The sequence below is a fragment of the Branchiostoma lanceolatum genome, chromosome 11 (assembly GCF_035083965.1).
Source record: "Branchiostoma lanceolatum isolate klBraLanc5 chromosome 11, klBraLanc5.hap2, whole genome shotgun sequence".
Lineage (NCBI taxonomy): Eukaryota > Metazoa > Chordata > Leptocardii > Amphioxiformes > Branchiostomatidae > Branchiostoma > Branchiostoma lanceolatum.
In genome coordinates, this window is record NC_089732.1 from 9,213,808 (window position 1) to 9,239,270 (window position 25,463).

At 43.0% G+C, this 25,463-nt stretch overlaps 1 protein-coding gene across 1 annotated transcript; it reads left to right on the top strand.

Annotated features, from left to right (window-relative positions):
- LOC136445356 (very low-density lipoprotein receptor-like) lies at positions 1 to 25,463 on the top strand. The gene is made up of 13 exons (XM_066443321.1): positions 1 to 205; positions 918 to 1,028; positions 12,134 to 12,256; positions 19,273 to 19,625; positions 19,796 to 19,910; positions 20,161 to 20,535; positions 20,684 to 20,845; positions 21,000 to 21,171; positions 21,435 to 21,665; positions 21,874 to 22,132; positions 22,274 to 22,415; positions 22,549 to 22,686; positions 23,054 to 25,463. The coding sequence occupies exons 1-13, from the start codon at positions 124 to 126 to the stop codon at positions 23,353 to 23,355; spliced, it is 2,565 nt and encodes an 854-aa protein (XP_066299418.1). The 5' UTR covers positions 1 to 123; the 3' UTR covers positions 23,356 to 25,463.

Here is a 25,463-nt window from a genome sequence, read left to right on the forward strand (position 1 = left end):
CACCACAACAAAAACGTCAGCGGCCCGCCAGTAGCCAGACATTACTACAACTGCAACGCCGGAGACACGCACGTTTTTACACACCGAGGAATTTTCCTGACTTTATTCCTGAGGACAACAGCGATGAGACTAGGGAACTTGTTCGCGATAGCCCTGTGCTGTGGACTGTTGGTGTTGTCGAGAATACCGGGATCGAGAGCGGACGGTGAGTGGAAACTGCCCGGGCGGGGACGGCGGAGGGCGCGCAAGCTTTCCCATCATGGCCGGCGTGGTGACAATGTGGCCTCTCACACGAACCGGATTTGCCCTAGAAACGGGGCTAGGATGTTCACCAACGCGAGGTGTAGCCTCTGTAGAGCCTTCGCCGGTTCTGTGGAGTAGAATTTTGAAGGATTTGCTTTCAATGTCAGAGCTTCGAGTCGTTCTAGTCCGGACATACAAGATATCACGTCCGACTAAAACATTCTGCCACGCCGGTCACGAGTGCCGGGATGCCTGCCTGCCCGAACTGAAGCGGAATACGGGACAGAAAATTAATCTTTACTTCCAGTACTAACACATACATATCCTATCATGTTTGTCATTACGATGTCATAGTTTTTAAGTTGGTACCGTCTTAGATGTATTTATGACGAATTTTTCCGTACATTTTCATGTACTGCGGAGAAGAAACCGGCATGGCGGTGCCCCCCGTGGCTCAAAAATGTCACCTTGGGCTGTTCGGCATTTCTTGATCCTATTGTACTCCTTAATTGAATCGCCCTGTGAAATGTTCTAACTTAAACGTTTCGACTGAGGCTAAGAAGTTCCTGGTAAGAATTCTGAATACGAAGAACGTCAGTTTTCCTAAAAAGTGTGGGAGAATCACGAGATTCGTACGCGTGTGTACTAATAATATGCCCGCCCCCCTCCCCCAGCTCACTGCGGTTCATCCCAATTCACATGCCACAACGGACGGTGTATCCCCTCATCATGGAAATGCGACGAAGATGACGACTGTGGAGACAACACTGACGAGACCGACTGCCGTGAGTACCACAGTGTGATTTTAGAGAATATTAACATTATTTTGTCGTTGTTTTGGGTGGTGGTCATGCCGTGTTGTGAACCGGCATGTGATGATTATCAAGGGTGTGGGCACCTTGCCTTCCCCGAAACACTCCTGTTGTTTTCCATAATTCCACGAATTTTCCCCCCAAGTTCCTGTCGTAACAAAGAAAGAATATCCATTTTCCATATGGCAAATAGATTTCATCTGCTTTAGTAGAGATTGTGGCGATGATTCTTCAGGGCGCGGTCTCCATTCAGTGTGTACAAATCCCCAAGAGTACATGATTTATTCAATGTGCGCTCTGGAATTTCTGATGACTTCAGTTCTGCCATCTCACCAGAATAGGGAAGCATTCGCTCAGAATTCATTATGTTTAACATCTGATTTATAAATCACAATGTAAATTTTGTGACTCAATTTGGTACTAACTGGTGGCCATTTGATGAATCGGCCGCGTGGGCTGGCTACATTTTGTTGGCAATCTGTCACTTCCCGCGCCGGGCGGCTTCCTGCCCAGACCCGATATGTCCCTTGATTTTTCACGTTTCCGTCAAATCAGGAAGTTTTGTTAGGTTTCTAGGAAGGGATCAGCGGTTCTCTTTCGGAAATACTCAAATTTCAAGAGCGGAATTTTACCGGGTCGCAAAATCTTGAACCATGTGACAACGTTTCTTTTGTTGGGAAGCATGTTACTGGGCGCCGAAATTTGTTGCCAATTTCTGCCAAAGAAACCATCGCAGGATTTTTTCTTTCACCAGGCATTGTTAAAAGATGTATTGAAGAAACTTTCCATTGATGTCCCGTTGAAATTCCACCGTGTTTTAATTTTTTGTTGATTTTTTGGTTGTAGTAGTAAAATGTCTTACTCACTGTGTACATTTGGTGCTACCGCGCCTAATGACAACATTGGGAATGATTGACAGCCGGTGGGCGGGACCAGTGCACCATTTTGCGGCGCTCTGATTGGCTGAGACTGCCGCACCCGTGTCACATGACCAAATATTTGGTGACATCACAAGTGATTGATCATCACCTGTGTGATTGGTTTTCAGTAGGAATATTGCCCTCCCAACCAATGGGGTGCCTTAGGCCGTGCAATGTTTGGGTATTACACTAGGGTGCCGCCAATGTGACACGTTTTAAACACTTTTTATCACGATGGCTGTCGCAAGAATTTTGAAAAGAATTACTAAGATATCGAGACAGCTTTTTTTTTTAGATTGAGCATATATTTACGAGCAGACACACGCCAGACATCAACCCAAGTGGGCCCCCAATACGCGATCATGTTGGCCCGGTTGGGGCTGACGTTTCCGAATTGGATGTTAGCCAAATGCGTCTGCAGTGATGGAAGAATTGAGCTGATCATTTTGACGCATTGCCTTCAGGCGCCGCAGATATCCCCAGACCTTTGCCCGGATATTTCCATCAGCCCATGTGACTGTCATGACTTGCTTTCGCATCCAAATGCTAAATTTGGACCGTCAAAGTCGAAGTGCCAGCAGTCTAGCAAAGCAGACCAGTACAAATCAGACAATCACTAGAGGTTGCTGTAAAATAAAGTATTGAGGGGAAATGATAAAGTGGATTGATTTAACAACATTGGCCTTGAGATACAGATACAACTGGTTGTAATGATTTTAAATTATTCCAGTCTTTAAAGGCAGACATTGGAATTGAGGATAGATTCTTTAACCGTGTCAGACTCCTTTCATACATTTAGATCACAGATCACGATATGAGCTGCTTAGAATTTAAAATGTGGGATGCGGTTGTACTGTCTGTTAGTTCAAATCCTTCCAAGTGTAGAAAGTAATAAAAAAAATTGGGGGATGGGAAAGGGGAGGGGCAGGGATTACTTGAACTATTGTCAGGTGAAGCCAACACAACAAAAGAAGCACATTCCAGTTGTATGTTGTCTCAACTGAAGCAAAGGGAGGTGCATCCTGTCATTTAGGGTTCGTTTGAATTCCAGGAAAAGTTTAGTCACAGTTTGCTTCATAACAATGTTTTTCGGCACCCTCAAAGTAGTTCTTGTTGATACAACAATGATGTCAAGATCTATGTCTTCTTTGCTATTTTCTCTTGTTTCTATTACCAGTTCATAAATACTGTGAAAAATGAAATAATTTTTTTTACCATTCATAATCTATTTATTTTCTAAAAATCCATATTGACAATTTGTATTGTGATGTATTTCTATTTCCCAATGTTGCATCATGCAAGTTCAAAGATCAAGTACAGTCTTTGACTTTCAAGGAGACCAATCAGAGTGCTTTAGTGGCTGTATATTGTTGTAATGATTGTCATACACACAGTCAGGTTGGTGGTAACGCCATTACAACTCAAAGTTCAAACCTTTCAGATTTTAAAAGCATTGCTAGAACTAGTTGAAGACAAGTTGCATCAGGCTTGAGTGCAAAGTACATTTGTAAGCAATTTCCAAGGCATGAAATAGCTCCCAACTCTTGCATCATCACTTTTCAACTTCCTAGGACCTTTCATTCGTTCTTCTTGGTCTCAGTGTGAAGACACAAACATTTTAATTAGTTTTAATTTACTTTCCCTTCAGACAAGATAACTGGATAATCGAATTGTGTGGTGCATAGAGCAGGAAACTAGACATAATAGATGTCTTTCAGATTCCTGACTGCACAATGTATTTTATCTATTGACTCCCATCTATGGTTTGTGGACAAGGGCTGAAGTGACGTAGGTAGGATTGTTGAGTTGATTATAAGCTTAGGTGGGGTAATTGTGCTTGGCGATTTGGGGAGATTTGGGCGAGAAGTGGAAAGAATGGGGGCAGCGCAACCTGCGTCACAACGTTGCATGAAAAATCCATCCTTAACCCAATAACCTGGCCATGCCTATATTTAGAAAGAGTGCAGGGCTAACATATTTCTGGAACACTGCTCTCATGCAAGCTGTGGGAACAAGGATGGGCTAGCTCAAGTCATGTGATCAAAATATTTTGATTCCCCGGGTTAATTTCCAAGGAAAGTAAAGACAGAATTAAAGATGAACTGTGCCGAAGAGGAAACTTTGTTTAAGACAAGATTACACTGTGAATCCCACAACTGTCTCAGGTTGAAAATGAAGACTTTCATCTCATCGAAACTGCTAGGGTCACGGATATATTATCAGTTTATGTATAGAGTTGAATTCCCAAAAGAGCAGAGGGCATGACTCAGTCACATTGTACAGTCACTCAGGGAAGACAGTGTTTGGGCTTTTTTGGTCATGCATGTCCGAGGGTGGCTGAGTCATAGGCCACCTACCTGACCCAAATATTTAGCTAAGTCCATTTCTATGCGACTTCCCATCTCAGCATCACATGATCCTATAATTGACGTCGTGTCCTCTCTCTGTCGTATTCAAATTTCAAGGTGAAAATGTCATATCATTTACTGAACAGTCCACCATAGTTTTCCATTGTCCTTAGTGTTCCTTGGGAATATGTCAGCCTGGAGTTCAACCAGTTGATGTCTATGACAAGATTGATCCCGTTTTCCACATTCTTGAGCTGCCAGGATTTCGTAGGTGGGCGAGGCACTAAGAGGGACCATGGAATTTTAGATTCTTGCATTCTTCCTACATCCCAAAATAAGTCTCGCATATGGGAGAAGCATATGATGTATATATTTTTGCCACATTGTTTGTCGGTATATTTTTGTAGCTTCGCTACAAGAACTCTAATTGTTCTCTACTCTACCATTGACTCATCCAAAAAACTTTTGACCCATGAGACAACAATAAAAACTAGGGCACCTGTAGGTAATGGTAGCTTCCGCCTCTTTGTGCTTTAGGCCAAACGAAAATGACTTCCGTTACCAAAAGAAATGGAGTAGTCGACAAAAGGCATACATATTTAATGTGGTAGCTTACCTGCTATGATCATTACCAGTGAGGGCAATGTGCTTTGTTGAGAATACTTACTGACGTCATCGTAGGTTACATATGAATTGTTAGCACGGCAGGCTGACTTCAGAGCCATGTACAATTGCGTACATTTATACATGTATTTTTAGGTGTATTATGATTGCTGTACCTTTAGCAAAACGTAGTTATCAGCCTACGCACTTAGCCAGACCTTGGCCAGACTTTGTATAGCCTTCCTGGCCCAGTCAGTAATTTGATAACCAACAGTTAGTTTAATCCCCAAAACAAAATTTGAATGTTGCAGACTTCCAGAAGTTAAATCAGAGAGGACTGTTATGTGATAAACGTAAAGTCAGGTTATTCTTATGTTTAGTTATATAACAGCAAGCGTGAAAAAAAGATGACCGAGTTACTAAACAAGTTGTTTTAAAAGTATTTAATTTAAACAGATTGAAGTAGAAATATCCAAGCAAAGCAAAGAAGCAGGTTAGCAAAAGTTGAGGATACGATCGTACAGCAGTGTCCGGTTGTGTAGTTCTGTTTGTGTTTCGTTGTTTATATTTGTTTGGCTGTGTTTCTGTGGCCCAGGAGAGTCAAGTAGTCCAGTCTGCAAGTTCAAAGTGCCGAGGTTTGGAGTCGAGCCAGGTGAAGTGGGTGGCAGGGTTGCCAAGGCGGAAACAGAGTAGAAATCCTCTTGAGAAGAACTGGGTAAACGGAAGGTAAAAATCAATGAGAAGTTACGTGAGAAGTAGTTGAAAGACTGCACTGTTACAAGCGTCAACATTGTGTAAGCAGTCTGAAGAAGAGGGGTGGTGGCCGGTTGTTGGAACAGTGTAAACAAAAGAGGTGTCAACAGAGGTTGCTGGGGAGGTGGGGGGTTACTGGAACAGCTACAAACATGGGTGTAAAAGAGGCAATTCTTTTCAAAGGGATGGAAACAAAGGAAGTCGTTGTGACTGGCTTTCAACTTGCCATGACTAGGTACAGTACTACGTGTGTGAGAGGGCTTCTTGTTTCACTCGGAAGGAAGCGGGTGGGAAGATTGTGGTTTATCTGCTCTTCTTGCTATGCCAACAAGTTGTGCAGGTGTAGTTTTTACTACTAACACATAAACTCAAGTGCGTGCTTTCAAACGAATTAAAGATAGTCTTATCACAACAAGGTACATCACAGTCAGTCTCAGTCAAGTAAGTTGTATTCGCAATTAAAGAGAAACAAATTTTAAACAATAGAAGTTGTCACCCAGTGTACCTGTCAAGACAGACAACACAGAGTCGACAGACGCAACCTCGCGTGATGCAAGGCCACGCCCCTTACCTACGTCCTTCCGATGAGGGGGGAGGGTGTTGCCTTTGTTAAAAGTCAGTGAAGTCGGTGTCATCGCCCTAAAGGACTTCTACCTGGCAAGATAATTCCGGTTTTCAAGGCTATAGAGTCATATGGGCAGGGTAGCTAAGACGTCACTGGTTCGGGTGTATAGCTCAACTAGTTGGCTGCATATTACTGATGAGAGAATTGGAAGTGCCATACTTCCTTTTAGTTGTTGATATTCATTTTAGTGTGAAAATTATGACTTTCTTTGTGTCAATACTCCACCTTAGCAGAGCTGCAAATACGTCATTGAAAACCTTTGATAAAGGAAGAAGACCATTCAAAATACATGATCATAATGCATTTTCCCCAAAAGATTTGGACAAGGGAAGTAATCGTTCATGCCTTTTCCAGCTAAGGCAGTCTTTTGGCTCCATGTTGGTAGGTTGTAAGGGGGGCAGTGTAATTGTTTTGACAAGGCAGGTGCATGATAACACAAAGTCTGTTCTCCTTGGCGCACCCACACATGCACCTGTTTTTGCCTACTAACCTTGGTATGGCCAAGTCCAGCGTGGTTGTCAGAGACCAACAACAGCTGCCCTTGATCTTGGCTTGTGTAAACTGTCGTTTTGCACCTGTTGAGTTCTCAGAAACCGTTAAGTTTAATTTTCCTCAAGCAGGGCATTGGCCAAATTTGGGCATGATGCTTCTCTCTGGCACTGAAGTTTTGACATGAGGGAATATGGCATGATATCATAGTTTACACAAAAAGGCAACATCAAAAGGAAGAAATGTTGATTGTTTAACTGTCATGATATTCCAGGACCTTTGGGATTTGATACTGCAAATTAACCCAGACAACATTTGCAGTTTTTTCCTTGTAAAAATAATATGTTGAGTTATTTTTCCGTGCTCTAGTTTTGAAGACTCCAAAGGTTTCAGAAATACCAGACAGTATGAAGAGAAATTTAGCCATCGAAAAATACTATTGCATCAGCTAAGTTGCAATACATAGATTGACACAGGCAACTGGAGAATACATTCAAGAGGAGGCATGTTGAGCGCAATATGACCAAAGTAAAAAGCTAGATGTCAGTCAATATATTTCCAGGAAATGCCCATAAGAAAAGGTCACTGACATCAAGCAATTGCTCTAGTTATGTCAATTGAAAGTGATAAATTTTTCCAGATGAGAGAGGCTATAGATTACTGTATCAAAGGAGGAATGTTTGTATAACTATGGTGATAAATCACTCAAGGGGTGATATATTTATAGGGACAGAAATGACATGGACAAGCAGTTCCATGTAACCTAGGATGGTGTTGGCTAAGTGCAGTATGACAACCATTTTTCACAGAAATCAAACGAATGAAAAGTATGCAATTTAATAGTTATTCACAGAATCAAGTTATGCTAATATTTCAACTTCATTGAAGGAAGATGTGATTACATTTGCATGTAAATGCAATGATTCGTTATCTTGTAAATTGCTTTTAGAACGCAGGCGGGTGTTTTGAGATGCAACAATCAGGAGGGTAGACATGTCAATCATGTCAAACCTTCCACAGTGCTGAAAATGTTTAAATAATTGGATCCGTTTCCCTTTGGGATTCTGATGATACTAAGTAGAAAATGGCGAAGGCAGTTTCTTTCATCAATGTCAAATTTCATCAATTTCCTATATAATCTCCATATCCATTTTTTTAATCACTTGTGTGAGAAAAATTGTCTAAAAAAATCTAGGAAGAGTTAGGTGCACATATCATTGTTCAAAAGGATGTGGCGGAAGAGCAAGGTTAATGTCCTCATGTCATGGACGGTTTGATAGCGTTATACCCGGAATGACACTCGATACGTCCCTTAGCATGATGCGAATGTTAGGAGGGCAGTCAGCTGGTTGCGTTGCTCCCGTAAGGTTAGACCGCTGATTTTTTCGGCCTTGGAGAAAGGAAATATTTGTTACATTTTCCTCCAATTTTTTTTGTGGAGATCAATGGGAGTAAAGTGAAGGAAAGATGGCTATGGGGAAACACTGGGGGCCAGGGCACGCCAGGTATCCCCTGTCAGACAACACCAGAAGTGCATTAAGCACCCCGACACCCGAGCCCACTCGTTTAAGGGCACCATTTCTACTTTCCCCACTTTTACTGCCCAAACAGCTCAAGTGCATGCAGAGCAAACCATCCAGGTTTGAACCCTATATAAAACGTTGAGATTTTGACAATGATGACATCCATAACTAATAAATGACTGTTCCCCAATGTTGATGCGTTGTCATGCTAGACCCTAGAAGATTGGCAGGTTATGTGCTACCCTGTGTGTGGTGGGTAGAGTCCTTAGGGTGGGAGTTACAGGGTCCTCATTGTAACATGTGGGAGATACATCTGATACCCCGGCTCATGCCTATCATTATGTCAAAGAGGTACATGTCAAGCTAAAAGCTTGGGGAAAGCGAGTTCTCAGTGTAAACCTGGCTATGACACACTACTGTGATACAGGTGCAATTTTCAGGTGTCAGGTATTCAAAGTAAAGGGGGACAACCTAGCACTCTTTAGGGGGAACCAGGTGGCCAGGCTCAGGTCAAGGGTTAATGGGATTGTGCTTGACCCAAACTGACCACCCAAGCCAGACCAATGTTTATAAAAGGTTGAACCCAATAATTTTCAAAGATACCATCAAATTTACCTAGAAGTAACTGATAATTCCTTAAGCAGCCGTGTCTTTTCTAATGTTTGGATCCAAGGAAGTAAAATTATCAAGAAGTGTACTCTTGCAATCTTCATTAGGTAAATGTGAATGTTCTTAAAACATATTGTATCAGATAATGAGGCTTGGTGGGGCCAAAGACCTCAAAAGAGTGCATTCCAGTCTAAGTGATTGGAATATAAATTAGGGGGTACAAGAAAATTATAGCTTATGTCGGTTCAGACTAAAATCCCATTGTAAAGGTGGTGATGATAGTGGATAGAAAGAAACCAGGAAACGATAGCAATTTTACTGGTAAATCGCTATAAAGAAGAATATGGGCTTGCAACTTGCGCATGATTCCGGTTAGATGCAGATGTAGATGGACAAATTTTAGGCATTCAACAGCACATTTCTGTTGTTCTTTTGTTTCCATCCTGATTAGGCCCATGGTTGTCTAATCTTTTGTAACCCGTGTGAGTCAGTACCTTGTACACCTGTATTCACTGGCACAGTGGAAAGTGGACCATCTTTTGTGTCATTTAGCGATAATTAAAGAACCAGTTCTCTCACTTGCATTGTCTTCATTTTTTGGGGAGCCCTCGGGTGATAGCACATCCTGACGTCAGATTCTCTGCTAAAGTTTTAACCATTTTTCTGAAGACTTGTCTTCGGGTGTTAAGTCTTCCTTGTAGGTTAAGACCACACCCTGTAGAAAAACCTTGGCATCTTAGCAAGACAAGTGTAAGAAGTTAGAAAGGTATTTTTGGAAGGGGTCTTGCCAACCCAAAGTGGGTCAAGCTCTAAAGAAGAGTTGGCAAGTTGGGGGCAAAACCATTGGGGTTCGAGCCAGTCATAGCTTCCCATTATATACCACCCCCTAAGGCTGAATTGAGTGGAAACTATCATCAGATCCTACCTAGACCTATCAGTAGATCCCCTACAAGAACGACATCCTAGTGTGAAGTTGGGAATATTGATCTCTACCAATAACATGTTAACAGATTGATTTTATTAATACTGTAGAAATCCTCAAGGTGCTATGAAATGTTAACATGCTTGCCTTGGTGTTGCATCATGCATATGCCAAGGTATGCAAATCATTATCACTTGTCAGTGCACAAGTTTGCCAATGACTAGTGATAAGTTTTATTTTATAACACCTTCATTTTAAAACATGACAAGTCTCTCGTATAGACATCAAAAGCCTCTCGTATGGGTCATTTTTTAAGGTTTTTTTGTCCACCTTTAGCTGGTCAGTTGCCACGCCCCCTAAAGGTAGGATAGGAACCCAGGCAGACCATTTTGTGTCACCATGAATCTTGTGGACATCAATCTTGTGGCGTTTACTGTCATGGGTATGTTGTCACATCCTTCTGAAGTTGACAGGCACAACACAAGAACCCTTTGTGAGGTTGTTAACACTGAGTTTGATGTTTGAGACTTTACTGCCCCTAAAAACTCATTGATCATACTTGAAACAATTCCTCGAATGTTGCAGGCTTTGGAAAAAAATGCATTACAAGGTAAGGGTAATAACGTCCTTCTGATTCTTGTAAAATTTGCTACAGTCCAACTATGTTAATCCATCCTGGTCTCTACCTTTGGCTTGGTTTAGTGGGGGAGAGGGCAGCAGGTCAGTGGGAAGAATGTCTGGAAACCATATTCCCAGTTCCCTGCTAGGGTTCGTAGCCCATCTCCCCTTACGGCTCAGTGTGGTTTGCATTTACATGAACCTGGCACTGGCATACAGGCCGAGGGGTCGTTGTCTGTTCTATGGATCTAAAATTTTTTTTTCTGTGCTCTTTTGTTTGGATTCCCTACCTTGTACTAACTATATGTTGGGGAGTATTCAGATGTTCCTTCAGTTTAGACTTAATGTTATGAAGACTTAATTTCCCATAGTGACACAAAATACCATGTCAAAGAATAAGAAATAAACTGAATGTCTGGCATAGAAATAGTTAAAACTTTTTCACCAGAACAAGTATTGTGAAAATTGTGCCCTTTTTACTCGTAATCTGAATGCCAGCTGTATTTTGTTTATATGTAGCACATGGCGTGTTGCACATTCAACTTTTTTTGAAGTATCAAATATCTTCATCACATGATCAGCATGTGAGCCAGGTTATTTCAGGCGGAAGCTTCGTTCCCACATGATCTATTTTTTGCTCTCTAAAATAACTTTTTACTAATACTTGATGCGTCAGTAATTTTTGCCATTTTGATTACAGTAATTGTTTTATTGTAACTTTTTGTTCATGGCCCAAGCTTGATAAAATCTATTTCCATTATTGCGCAGTTCACAAAGAATTCGTGGAAGCCGGAGGATGTATTTATAGCGGGGTGGCAGACACTTGCCTGATATTTCTGTATCTCGTGACCTCAAACGGCCATTCACCCCGCACAAGGTTGTGAGATATCCTCCTCTGGGCTTTGTGCCCCTTGTTTCTCCTATCTCTTCCTATATGCCTGCAAGGTGACTTCAAATCAAGATAAAATGTTTGTCAATTATAAACTCCTGCTACTGGAATGGGAGCATTTAAGGGTAGATCTTGAAAGATAGGGATGTAAGGGCTTATATAGAAATGAAGAAAGGAGGTTTTTTTTTATTATAAGAGATGACCAGAATAATCTGGAAAATCTACTGTGACCCTGCAGCCCATAGTATGCTGATTTGGCATAAAATCCACATCTGGAGCAGAGGTTATTGACCTCATTGATCTTCCAGTTGCTGCCATCAAGCAGATTACTGTAGATCATGAAATATTTGCAGTGGTGTAATGTTCGCGAACATGTGTTCTGTCTTACCACTGTATTATTACAAATGCAAACTTTAAACGCCTTCCCCTCCCTACCATAGTATTCAGTCCCTGGAAAATTAAAACAATTAATTGTACTATGCCTGTAGGTCCTTTCGTACAATCTGAGAAACAGGTACAGAACAGACAATCAGATAAAAAATTCCAACCAACACAGTACACTTTAGACTTTTCATGACATCACCGGCCCCTGTCCTATGGTAAACCATATTAATTGATTCCAGAATCTTTTCCAACCTTCCAACAAACCACATGGCATGACCACCTTCACCCTAGTTTGTAAAATGTTAGTAAAATGTGTTATTTTTACTTTCTAGAATTGTTTCTCATTCATGCCTTTTGTTCCAAACTTATGTGTGTTTCTTGTCTTGTGCGAACAGCTGTGAGAACATGCTCCGACAGCGAGTTTACCTGCGACGACTCCAAGTGTATCCCATCGCGGTGGCAGTGTGATGGCGACAACGACTGTGCCGATGGCTCTGACGAGAAGCCAGACATTTGCAGTACGTATCTTTTCTTTCCAAAATTACTTTTGTAACCGACTGCACGTTGCTCAAGCTACTGTTTGCATCGTAGAATCAATCCAAACGGGCAAAACTGATACATTTTGCACAATTGTATCATAGCTCTTTTTTAAATCATTGGTGTGCATGAATCTCTCTAAGAACCACTTTGAAGTACAGTATCTAAGAGGCAGAAAGATACATTTTTCTCCAGCTGTCACATCTTTGCTGACCCGATATCATCAAAGTATGGCCTAGAGGCACATCATAGAAAGGACACTGCACCTTGTCAGTGCCTCTTTCTTCGTCAAAAGAAAGACCAGCACCAATCCAACAATTACAAAATGGTCTGATTCTGAGGCATTGAGGGTGAAGGACTGTGTCGACGGTGTCGACAGCTGCCACTTTCTAAGAAATTGGATGTTAAAGTTGTAAACAGTTTTCTTTTGAACTGAATTGTAACAATTTCCCTTTGTCGAAAGTAGTAGTCCACTGTGAAAAGTAACTTTGATCATTGCAAAGGGGAACGGACAACAGGAATTGCAGAATGGAAGCAATAAGATGATGGTATTTATTGGTTTTTAGTTGGAAGTGACTCTGGAAGAGGTTAATATTAGAAGGAATTTACAAATGTATTGTTTGTTTCCAATGGATGGTAACTTGTTGGAATTGGGAATGTAACCAGCTGTCAGTAAGGGCAGGGTAACTTCCTTGAGGACACATTGAAGGGGTACAGGGAGGGGAAAGAAGCACTTATCCCGACAAACTGTATTGATCCTCACAAACTTGTGTGTACTCCACATGCTGCGTTGGACATATGCAGATTTCATTGATCATCAATTTGATACCTTTGATGCCTTTGCGAAGGACAAAAGACAGCATGGCCCCTCGGGAAGATGAGAGAGTTTTGGTTTGAGATGCTGCTAGTTGGAAGTTTGGGAGAGAGGGAGCCATCACCCCCCCCCCTCCCCCTCTGCCGCCACCCCCCTCCCCCTCTGTCGTGGGAACCAAGTCCATCCTCCTTCCCACCAGCCCAGACCATTCTGGGCTGAAGGGCCTGAAGTGGCCGCTAGCCAAGTAAGGATCTGCCACTCAGTCGTCGAGCGGCACCGGATGACGGCGGCCTTTCCAAATAAGGGCACGGTCAACATAGTTTCAGAGGTGACAAATGTAGCGAGTTTGTGGGACGAGGGTTGGTTCCATACTGGACATGCAGGCTGGAGGCACGTGAGCTGCACCCGCTGCACCCGCAGTAAATCTGAACCAGTTTGGTCCCATCAAAATTAGCCTGATTTATTATAGACCAAGTAACTATCATAGGAATAAAGTTTGATCACTGTTTGCATCTTGTTCACTTTCGCCAAATTTTATTTTTGCTGCTTTAATGAGAATTCAGTATAGATGCTTCACAAATGCAGCCCATGGATTATTTTGTGCCCCACTTGTTCTTGATTGAAAACCAGGCTAATTGTCCCGAGAGCCAAGGAGTCATTGACCTCAAAGAAGACACATGGCACTGATTTGGTTTTTTACTTTAGATAATGTACTCAAAGGGGGAGAAATTCGGGAACTGATTCATCAGCTTTTCTGTAAGTGTGCTATTGGTGACAATAGTTTTTATGAAATTGAGTTACTGGTACAATTTTTTGGCATCATTCTTGCTCCATGCCAAAGTACTTCGTTTGTAATTAGAAACCTGCAATGTGATTGTCAGTTGTCTGAAATCTCTGGAAATTCGTACATCTACACTAAAAGTCGCTTCCTTCTAGTGATGGTTTAGTCAACTGTTTGGACATGGAACATTTCCTCTTAGTGGAATTAGCCTGGATCTAGAGCTGTGTAAGGCCTGGTGTTCTGACCTAATTTTGGCTGTGTGGTCTGGGGTAGGATTTCAAGGAGCAGTTTGCACATGCTAGTGTCATGTCTTTCCCGGGAAGGGAAAATGTGTGGAAAGCCCTGCCAGCCTATCACTGCCTCTCTCCCACTATTTATCTAGTGTCAGAGTTGTGTGGACTTGTCACTGATGCCCTGACAATTTTTAGAAACATGGAGACATTCCTGTCTGTGGAAAGGGAGCTAAGGAGGTGTGGACGCACCGAAATAACCGACCATCTGCAATCTGGCACTCTATACTTAAAGCTGAACTGTACTCGGAGCTGGGCCAAAGCCAACATTTGTTTCAGCATTGCAGATATTCTTGTTAAATAGGCAAAAACAGATGTCCCTTTGTTGTAGTCTTCTGTCTGAAGATTTGGCCGCGTCACGCGCCCACTGGCTCTCCTATTTGTCTTCAAGATGTGTCCACACCGTCTTGAGAAGGGAGCGGGGGTCAGGACGTGCCACGGGACACTTCCGTCACACGCCAGTCACACAATGCCTCCGGCCACGTTGTCGGAAGTCCCTTTTTGTGTGGGACGCTGACGCCCTTTCACTGTAAACTACAGTACAGCGTGGAGGCAAAGTACATACAACCGGATGGCTAATCCACCTGCCTGAATGCAGCGGCTTCTCCCTTAGCCAGTCCACTACAGCAGCCAGTGTCAGCATGGTGGTCACTGAAAATTGAGATAAAGTGACATTTGCTGTGGGTAAAAAAAAAATGACAGTTAAGAATTGTACAAATAGGCATTTCCGTTGGCAAGAAGATGACAATTCCACCATCTTTGTCGATCTACTTGAAGTGACCATTGATTAGATAAATTCTTGCACAGCGGGAAAGCAGTCTGCCTTATTGTGCCTGTAAGGGGTTTTAGCACCCCGGTATTGTTCTTGCGTCGGCTTAGAAAGGCCGCGAGTAAAAAGAGAAAGGCTCCTGTGTCACCAACCAGCCAGGTAAAAGGCGGCCCGCAGGGATTATCCAGGGCCAAGGAGGGTCGGACAGGTACTTTTTCCTGACCTCATTTGTAAACGTCAGGTGCCCTTTGTTCCGGTCCAGACTGGTTTGAAAAGGAGGGTGCAGGGTTTGAGCGGAGGTCTTGTAAGCCAAGCCAGGGTGGTCAGTAGGGGGGACAGGAAGCAGCACAAGCGCTGCGGATTTGTCACTAGTTTCCTGAGAATGTTGTGATAGGAGTCACTACAGGGTGGTCTTTTTGGAGAGGGGGTATTGTAAGTAAGTGGCCATGTATCACTTCATAACCCATGCCAGAAGGGCCTCCACGGTTTAAGTGAACAACATACAAAGTTGCAAGTCCAGAGTCCCCTCTAGTATTACACGCAGAGTTGCCGGATGATAACCTTGATCGTGGCCGCAGTGAGGACCATCAATTTGGAATTACCGAAGCCAGTATCTGCTTGGTGTGGTCTGGCAGTTAGCATTGTTTAGACACTACTGTAACTTAGTTATTGATAGTGTACAGGTGAAGTAACAGACTATCTGGTTTTTACCTGAAAATAATTAAATTAAAATAGTTAAAATTCTGATGCCTAGCTGCAGATGTATCAGTGCTTTCTTATGTTCAGAAATAAACTCTTCACACGCGTGCATGCAATAGGAAGATGACCCTAGCAGCACACTAGAGGACTTTTTTTTTTATTAAAGTGTCTGGCTGCCCTTCGAGACATCTTAAGTGGAGTGTCGGTTGGAATGGCTGTGATGAGATTCAGTAGAGGATGGATATGTAATAGTTATAGACAGGATCAATTAATTCACCATCGTACATGAACGGCTAACCAATGATTGAAAAGACAAGTTACGATACATCGAAACCAAGTTGTACGGTTAGCATTTTGATGTTGCAAGGAGGAAGATCAAATTGGTTACGTCGCTACCACTGAGAATATACGGCCCTCACCAATGATGTACGAGAAGTTTACACTAGAAAACTTTGGAGAAACCAACATGCTAGCACCAGCAGTTAGAGTGTCCAGCTCATTTGCATACGGCTCAGACAGTCTTGTTTGACAGGGATTCCTGGCTGGAAGAAACCATAACCAATCCAACGGAGGGGGGAATGCGCTTGTCATTGGGTCCCAATAGACAGTTTTCTAATGGCGTTGTTTTAAAGCATGAAATCTCATGGTGGTGCTACATTTTTAAAATGTAGACGTTAGACAGTTCAACGAGGTTGATACTGTAAAAGGTTGATACCTGAGTTGAGACACCAAAACTGATTTTCGCAGGTGATACTTGGGTTTGGCTCCCCCTGTCAGAAATTGATTGATGATGATCGGTGAAACATTTAACCTTCAGGAGAGGTTTTGGAGGTCAGAAAGAACCGCATGGAGGACACATGTGCAGTCACCTCACTTGAAGTTGTACACCAGACTGATCCTGACATCTTATCAACTGTTTCCAAGTCAAGTTTCTTAGATCAATGGTTATTGAATAATTCAAATCCTGATTTAAAGTTTGGGAGAAGGTGCAAAAAAGGTCAACTTTCCTACTTTTTGGTGAAGTAGTTGGAAGTTACATTGAGCCTTTTATTTCTACTATTTCTACAAACTTGCCACACCCAAAGTTATAATGGCAACAGTGGAAAAATCCGAAGTGCAACTTCTAGGAAATTCAATCAGGTGCTTGCATATACCAGATTTACCTTGCTAATTGAAATATGATTGTGAACAGCAGATAGCAAACCAACAGCAGTCTTCTCACAGCTAAACACTGCCCACCACTGGCCATGTGCAGGTGAAAGGCTAGCCAGAACCCTGCCTACTAATTGGTTTATCCTCAGCAATCTGCTCAAAGGAGGCACTTCAAAGCTTCCAGGGAAACTTAACACCTCCTGGTGCTTCAAACAAACAGTGCTTTAGTGGCCTGCCTTGAAACATATTATCTTAAACAGGAACACCACTGTCGGCAGCCAGGGTCAAGGGAAATGCTTCACACTTTTGTATTTGGTCACAGGGGAGCCCAGCGTAATCATTAAAATTTGCCACCGTATGTCGGTGCCATGTGATAAAGTTAGAGCTTCTGGCTAAAATTTCACCAGACAAGAGGTCAATGATATACAATGTAAGAAAGTAACTTAGTATTATGAACTGCTCAATGTTTGTGCCAAGGTCTTTCAAACAGTGTCGTATGACAGTGTTTGAGATCAAAGAACTGGCCTTGTCCCCTTCTTTCAGCGACTTTTAACCTAGTTCTTGTGTCAGGCCTAGGTCTTATGTCTTCAGGTGATACAAGATGCCTTGCAGCAAGGATGATATGTCACAACGTGTCCAACTTTTAACATGTGGCCTACCCCTTCTAACCCTACACCATTAATCAGAAACAAATTCATAACAGTGATTGCTGAAATATCATAGCCACCTCTCCTGTTCAAATTTATGGTAGCTATTTGTTGAATCAATGGGAAGAGAATGTGAACACTTGATTTAGCAGGAGGGATTTGCCTTTTGGGATATTGTATTGCCCAAGGCTTGGGTGGGCTGGGGACGACACATGCCAAATGCCAAATGCCATCACATCAAATATGTCTCATAAGCAGAGTCATAACAATATAGGAATGTAGCGTAGGAACATTTGTCGTCTACCTGTAGAGCTAGAAGAGAATACCACCTTTCCACTGAACTTAGCACCCTTTGTACACTTGTGTTTTGATATAATTCCTCTGTAGTATGTAAAGGAACAGTAAGGTATTGGATTGGATTGATTAGACTAATTACTCACAGTTGGTCTGCATTTCAGTCGTCAGTTAAACACCAGGTATTTCAAAATTGAAAACACAGCAGGAATTCTGCACCTCCAACAGACATTTCAAGTTCATTATCCCCATGTTTTTGACGAATAAAAAGATCAAGTATCTTTTGAATAAGACGTGAAGGTTATACTGTACATGTTTAGTAACTACATGTAATTGTGATGTTGGACTAACTGTATTTGCCCTTGAATTTTGTAAACAGTTTGTACATTATTGGTGATCAGTTCCAACTATCTGTCTACAGGTTGCCTGTAGTATACAGCTGCGTGTCCCATATGTCTGACAGGTGCTTTGCACACCTGTGTTAAGATGTCCAGGTGGCATAAGGAGCCCTTTCTTTATGTTGGAAAAGACTTTTGCTTTATGTTGTTCTTCATGGCTGGTTTGTTTAACTCTGGTCCCTTTGCTGGCTTCATCCACCAAGCTTAGTCATGGTTGTTGTTAGACAACACAGTAGTGGATAGCCAACAATCAAATGTCTGTTCACCAAGAGTTTGTCTTTGAATACCTGGAAATCGTCTTGCTGGCTTCCTGCTTTCACAGAAATTTAGAGAAGGTATAGTGATCGGGTTAGGTTAAACGGTTCCGTCTGCACAATTTTTTGGTGCTTCTGGATGGTTACGAATTTGCAGCGAGTTTTGTTAAGGTTTGGAGGTCCACGTGAGTCCCCTCCCCACACCTGTCACCTTAAACAGTGGGGCTTTGAGCTGCCTAGTCCAGGCAGACACGGCATACTCATGCTTGGCACAAAGGGCTGTGTCGGATGGGGGTGTTATGAAAGTGGATCGGATGGAGGTTGGAAACACGGGAGACAGACCGCGACCCAAACAAACACGGAAGCCGGCACGAGTACAGCCTGCCTGACGTGGCCTGCTTCGCTTGATGAAAGTTCAGTATTAACGAAGCTTGGCTGAAATGTTGCATCCCTTCTCAGTCTCACAAAATTATACATTTGAAACTCAGGGTTTATTATCATTCTCTTTCATATAAAGAAATGATTTGAATTAGTACTGTCACTGTTGGCTAGGAAAGCTCTTGTTCAGAATATGGATGCCTGGCAGAAGTCCAGAAATAACTAGTGGATTTTAGACACAACAGACATGATCTTAACCTCCCCTTCAAGACTAGATCAGACAGTTCCAACACTAACCCTTCCACGCATTTGAGACTCAGCTGAAGTGCCTTTGTTTCGAAATTATCATTGATGGTCTAAATTAAACACTTGAGGTTTTTGCCCCAGGTGTAAATCTGCAGTTCCACTTCCTGCAGCGCTGTGGTGTTGTTGGACATGGTGGCAAAGGAAATAAGTAAAAAAGCCTATGACTAATGAGAATGTTTGGAGTTGAAGATTAACTTTGTCTTCTTGCCTTACAGACCAGCGAACCTGTCGGTCAGACCACTTCAGCTGTGAGGAGAACGGAGGCGGAATCTGCATCCCGCGGACGTGGGTGTGCGATCGGGACGCTGACTGCGAGAACGGGCGCGACGAGGAGGGCTGCGACCAGCTGACCTGCGACCCCACCGAGCACACGTGCGACAATGGGAAGTGCATCACGGTGCGCTGGGTGTGCGACCAGGACAACGACTGCGGAGACAACTCGGACGAGAAGAACTGCCCGACCCCGACTTGCTCGACCAACGAGTTCATGTGTAATAACTCCTACTGTATCCCGAGACGCTGGCTTTGTGATGGCGACTTTGACTGTTTGGATCTCTCTGATGAGAAGGTGAGCTTATTCAGTGGCCAATTTAACCTGTCAGTTGAGTTAAGTATGGCAAAAGTAATAATTACAAAAGCGTGTAAAAGTCACCATACAACATTGGTGTAACATTTGCAGTTGTTGCTTTGTTAGAATCCCACACTTTGCCTTGTGCTGACGATACTGTTGTATTGCAGGACTGTCCATCTGTGCCTCCCGGTACGGAGTGCTCGTCCCGTGAGTTCACCTGCAGTAACCGCGACTGTGTCCACATCTCATGGAAGTGTGACGGTGATGAAGACTGCGCTGATGGTGTGTTAACTTGAAATGTAGTTTTATGGATGTGTAGTTTTAAACTTGTAAAATGTGTTTCAGCCACAAGGCTGCAAGTTTTGTGTCAATAAAGCATTCATGGTATTTCGCTGTTTTAAAATCATCCGTTATTATCATTAAACCTCTAACAAGGAAAATAGTACATTTTGCTTTATCCTGTAAGGGACAAAATTGTAGTACTAGTTTGGCCATTATCTTACAAGAGTTCTGATTTTTTCCCACACCCCAGGTTCAGATGAAGTTGACTGTGTCCGCCAGTGTTCGGAAGACGAGTTCCAATGTGACAACGGCCCTTGCATTGCCGGCTCGCTTCAGTGCGACGGAAACAGAGATTGCGACGACGGCAGCGACGAGCGAGAGGACTGCCAGCCTATCATCAGCTGCGATACAACAAAACAGTTCGAGTGCATCTCCTCGCAGACTGGCGTACGGGAAAAATGCATCCCTCTCAGCCAGGTGTGCGACGGTAACGACGACTGTTCGGATGGATCGGACGAGCCAGGCCCACATGTTTGCAACGTTGACGAGTGTGCTGTTAACAACGGCAGCTGTATGGAGGGCTGTGTGAACACACCACACTCCTACTACTGCACCTGTAACGAGGGTAAGTGTCCCGTCAATCGCAACTAGATAGACATTCTTATGTATACAAACTGAATGTTTTACATGTCCTTTTTCACTTCAGTTTCGCATCACATTGTGTGAAGTGTACAAGCAGTGATCTAATGTGAAGGGACCGTTTTTCGCTCCAGGTTTCGAGCTGCAAGAAGACGGGAGGACGTGCAAGGACAAAGATGAGTGTGCGATCTACGGCACGTGCAGCCAGCTTTGCGAGAACACCCATGGCGGTTACAAGTGCGAGTGCATCAGCGGATACACCCTGGATCCACGCAACGGATACTGCAAGGCTGACGGTCAGTAAATCATGGTCAAGATATTAGAAACACTTTTTCTAATTTCAGTCTTTTCAAATCTTAGGTGACCCATGTAATTGTATAAGAAGATACGTGTATAACATAGCTGTATTAGTATTGGTAATAGAAGTAAATTGCATTGTTTCTACTACAGGAGAAGAGGCGAAACTGATCTTTGCAAACCGTCGCGACCTGCGAATGATCGACATGGCAACAGGCGAGTACACGGAGCTGGTTAGCGACCTACGGAGTGCCATCGCCACTGACGTGGACGTTCCGAACAAGCGTGTTTACTGGACTGATGTCGCAAGAGAACAAATCTACAGGTAAGACAGAAAATACATGTTTGAATAGGGGAATGTCGTGGCCCAACCAGCACACTCAGGCTCCTCAACATGATAACCTTCAGCTAGCTGTCGACCAGTGAAAAGGCTACATGAAAATCTTTGCATGTAGTTTCAATCTTAATGCCTTTTTCAAACATTACCCCCATTGAAGCTGTCGACAAGTGAAAGAAAAACTAGAGGAAAATCTTTGTAGTTTCATTTTTGATGCATGTAGTTTCAATCTCAATGCCTTTTCCAAACAGTGCCCCAATTGACGCTGACTCGAATGGAGAGCGGTCCAAGGGAATCCTGGTGTCCGAGGGAATCCACACCCCTGACGGCGTTGCCGTCGACTGGATCCACGCCAAAATGTACTGGACCGACACTGGCACCGACACCATCTCTGTGGCCACTCTGGATGGAAACATGCGCAAGACTCTGTTCGCAACCGACCTCGATGAACCAAGAGCCCTGGCCCTGGACCCAACTGAAGGGTAGGTTATCTGTTTGTGCTGACTTTGATTCTGATCCTCTCTCTTCTTGCTGACTTTGTTTACATCATTTAAAGATTAATTCAAGATTACCAATTACAGAAGAAGTACAGAAGATGAACTTCAAGTAACTTATGTTATAGAAGAGAAAATGCACGCAAGGGTATTTTTTTAGGGAACTTAACTCAAAAATTTTATGTCATTTCTCCAGGTTTATGTACTGGTCAGACTGGGGCCAGCCAGCCAAGATCGAGCGCGCAGGAATGAACGGCTTCTTCCGCGAAACCATCGTGCAGTCCAACATTGAGTGGCCGAACGGATTGACCCTTGACATCATCGGCAAGCGTATCTACTGGGTGGACGCCAAACTGCACACGATCAGCTCCGTCACGACCACCGGCGCCGACCGCAGGCAAATCATCCAGGATGACGTCCTGTTGGCCCACCCCTTCTCTATCACCGTGTTCCAGGTACGTATCCTCTATTTGGTGACAGAAAATGTATTTTGAATATTTCATGTGTTTTCATTATTTTTGGCGACGCCTCAGGGGCAAGCCTAATTCTCTTTTATGTTAAAGGATAGAATTAAAGATAAACCATTGCCATTTCAGGACACCCTGTTCTACACCGACTGGGAATCTGAGTCCATCCACAGTTTGAACAAGTTCACCGGAGGCGACCACAAAGTCGTCGGAAGTGACCTGTACTCCCCCATGGACATCACTGTGTACCAGTCCAAGAGGCAACAACCAGGTAGGATATGGAATAGTCCATTGGAATTCTAGGGAGATGTCATAGCTCTTTGATTGCAGCCAAAAAAAATCCCTATTTACAACCATGACAATTGAAATGATAAACAATGTGTTTTGTCTCTTTTTCAAACTAGGAACAAACTATTGTGAGAACAACGGCTACTGCTCGGACCTGTGTCTGCCTGCCCCCCAAATCAACGAGCGCTCGGCCAAGTACACCTGCCTGTGTGAGGACGGACGGGAACTAATGGATGACCACCGTACATGCACAGGTCAGTAGGCTTTGTCACATGGTCAAGTTTCACACTGGAATCAGTTTTTACAGTATATCTTAGCGTCTGTACAACTTCTTGTCCTGTACATGCATAAGTAAAGTATAAAACAGTATAAATCACGATTGTATTAAGATATATAGTGACTTCTACATTGATGAAGCTTAGACATCCATGTGATAAGATACACAAAAGGACAGTTACCCAGGCAGCTGGATAAAAAAATTTTGGTCTTGAAAATTCAGTTGCTTGAAGAACTGTCATTTGGCTTAGTGACTAGTACATGTGGTATATTTCTACTACTGAAACATGGCTGAGAAAGTATTGGATTCTGTGGACTTACGTTACATCCCTCTCCCCCCTCCAGGACGGGAAGTTATCCCCATGCCCACCGGAGGGACCCCGTCGAGCCACACCAGCGGCAGTATGCAGCCCGGCCACATCGCCGCCATCGTCATCGCTGTGCTAGTCGCTCTCGTCGTCCTGGTGGCCCTCATCGGCTTCTTCGCCTGGCGGTTCTTCCGGAGTACGAACATGAAGTCCATGAACTTTGATAACCCCGTGTACCGCAAGACGACGGAGGACCAGTTCAGTCTACAGAAGCACGCCCAGCCAACAGGGCACTCCTATCCCCCCATAACCGCCCTCTCCACAGTAGAAGAACCATAACAACCGTATCTTAGCAGCCCGTAGAATGTTTATTATTTCCATATGCTGCAGAAGTGGTTTTTGCAGTGCTAAATAGTTTGGCCTGAACTCTTTGCAGGCCTATTGGGAGTTTTCCATCTCTGTTGCCATGGCAACGTGAGCTGCTACAGAACTTGTACAACATGTTTTTTTGTTTGTTTCTAATTTAAAAGTTCTGTCTTGTGCGTGATGCTTTAGTAGCTCTAGCGATAGGCCCATTATTTATGACGTACTCGTTTTTGCTGTTTTGAGCAAAACTTTGATTAAGATACTCTGTCTTCCTTGGTTGTAGTGTAGAAGTTTGGGTGGCCACTGTAAATATCGAATGTAGCCAGGAAATGGCGGAGCGCATTTGGCACTCTTATTTTGTATTGTAGAGTGCCTTGGACATGGTGATATTTATGAATATCCAACATTTTGCAACATGCTTTCAAAACCCAGCCCGCAACTGAGATGGAAATATTCTTATCTGTGTAAAAGTGATAATGTCAAAGAGAAAAAAATTGTCTTTTGAATGATTTTGATGTAGGAGAGAGAGGAATTTAGTGCAGATAAAATAATTGATGAACAAATGATTTTTGTGTATCGCCTTCGAACTCAAAAGAAAGAAAAAAAGCTAACAAAAAAAGTACAAACTTCAGAAAAAGTGACATCAAAAAATTGTTTGTACAGAAATGCCAAGGCGGTGTTGGAATCTGAAGAGAACTATATATTTATGCTTTGGTGTCTTGGTCGTCTTGACGACGCATGATGATGATGTTAAGAAGTGCTTCTGTAGACCACGTGCCTGATAAGGAGCACGCACAACTTGTACATACGTTTAAGAAAAAAAGAACTTTCCGTTATTTTATTAACCGTTCCTTGTGCAAACTGGACTTGGGGGTTTCTGTGTAAGTCATTCCCCTCTGTATACATGATCCATGGGCAACAATGGGACGAACTGTAGTCGGACATCAGTAATGTTAGCTTACACAGGAGTACACAGCGTTGTACAAAGTGCGTTAGGTCATTCTTGGTGTGTGTTGATGGCTAAGTGTGCTCTGGTATTTTTATATTTTGCTTTTGGACCTCTAGATGATTGAACCAGCACTGTATTCATTGGGTTTCCTCTTGAAATGTTGACAAACATATATTTATTGTACTATGAGAAGACCGTTTGCTTGTGTTAAAGTTGAGATAGGTGGACTGTAGTCCTGCCAACTTCATGCACAGGTTCTACTCAAACTCTTACAGCCTGCCAGATAGTGTCACCTGAAATGTACATAGTTAACCCACCAATCAAAAACTGCCAATAGGTCAGCTGACTGCCAACCAATCGTTGCAGAAGTACATCAGATAGAATCACTTGTAAAGTTGTGCATTGAAGTTGGCAGGAGACGGCCCAAACCATGTTGTATCATACACAGAACAGTCTGTAGCATAGCCTATATATAAATATATATATATCGCCCAGAAAGAGTGCATGCAGTTCACTAGGCCATAAGTTTGTCTTTGTATTTCCGCTGGTTATAAATATGCAGACAATGTACGGTTATACATATGTTTACTAGTTCATAGTGTCAATTCTTCAAGCTCTTTCCTACGTTCAGCCTACTGACTTGTTTTCCCCCAAGTGTGCTATGGTGTAGCCCATGACTAGGATGATGTGTTGCATTGCTTGGTGAATACCATTGTGCACATGGGGAGGGACAGGTTGTTGGCTGAATGTGTAACATTTCATCCCCACTGCCTTGTAAATAAATTGCACAGAGTAGATAGGAACCCATCTCTCCAAGGATGCCAACTTTGCACGCATTTGATACTTTGAAAACCAGCATCCGATGTCTATGTCAAAAACAGGGATTACTCTTCCCTAGAAATACTTTCTGAATTTGAAAACTGGGAGAGCTTTAACTTGAAAAGAATCTAGCCTCCCTAAAAGAAAAAAAATGGAAAAGAAGTTGTGTTTTTGCCATTCTTGGAGAGGTTGTGGTCGCTTTGGGGTAACAGAATTGTACAAAACACAGCCCATGTAGTCTGTAGTAATCACTTGGACTTGCAGCCACTGTGTATTCTAAATATGTATGGGAGTAAAGTGTATTCAGTGGAAA

Excerpts from the sequence above, each read along its gene's own strand:
- LOC136445356 (XM_066443321.1), top strand. The coding sequence starts at position 124 with ATGAGACTAGGGAACTTGTTCGCGATAGCCCTGTGCTGTGGACTGTTG. Across the intron at positions 20,846-20,999 it reads CGGATACTGCAAGGCTGACG|GAGAAGAGGCGAAACTGATC; the intron begins GTCAGTAAATCA and ends TTTCTACTACAG. Across the intron at positions 21,666-21,873 it reads GCCCTGGACCCAACTGAAGG|GTTTATGTACTGGTCAGACT; the intron begins GTAGGTTATCTG and ends TCATTTCTCCAG.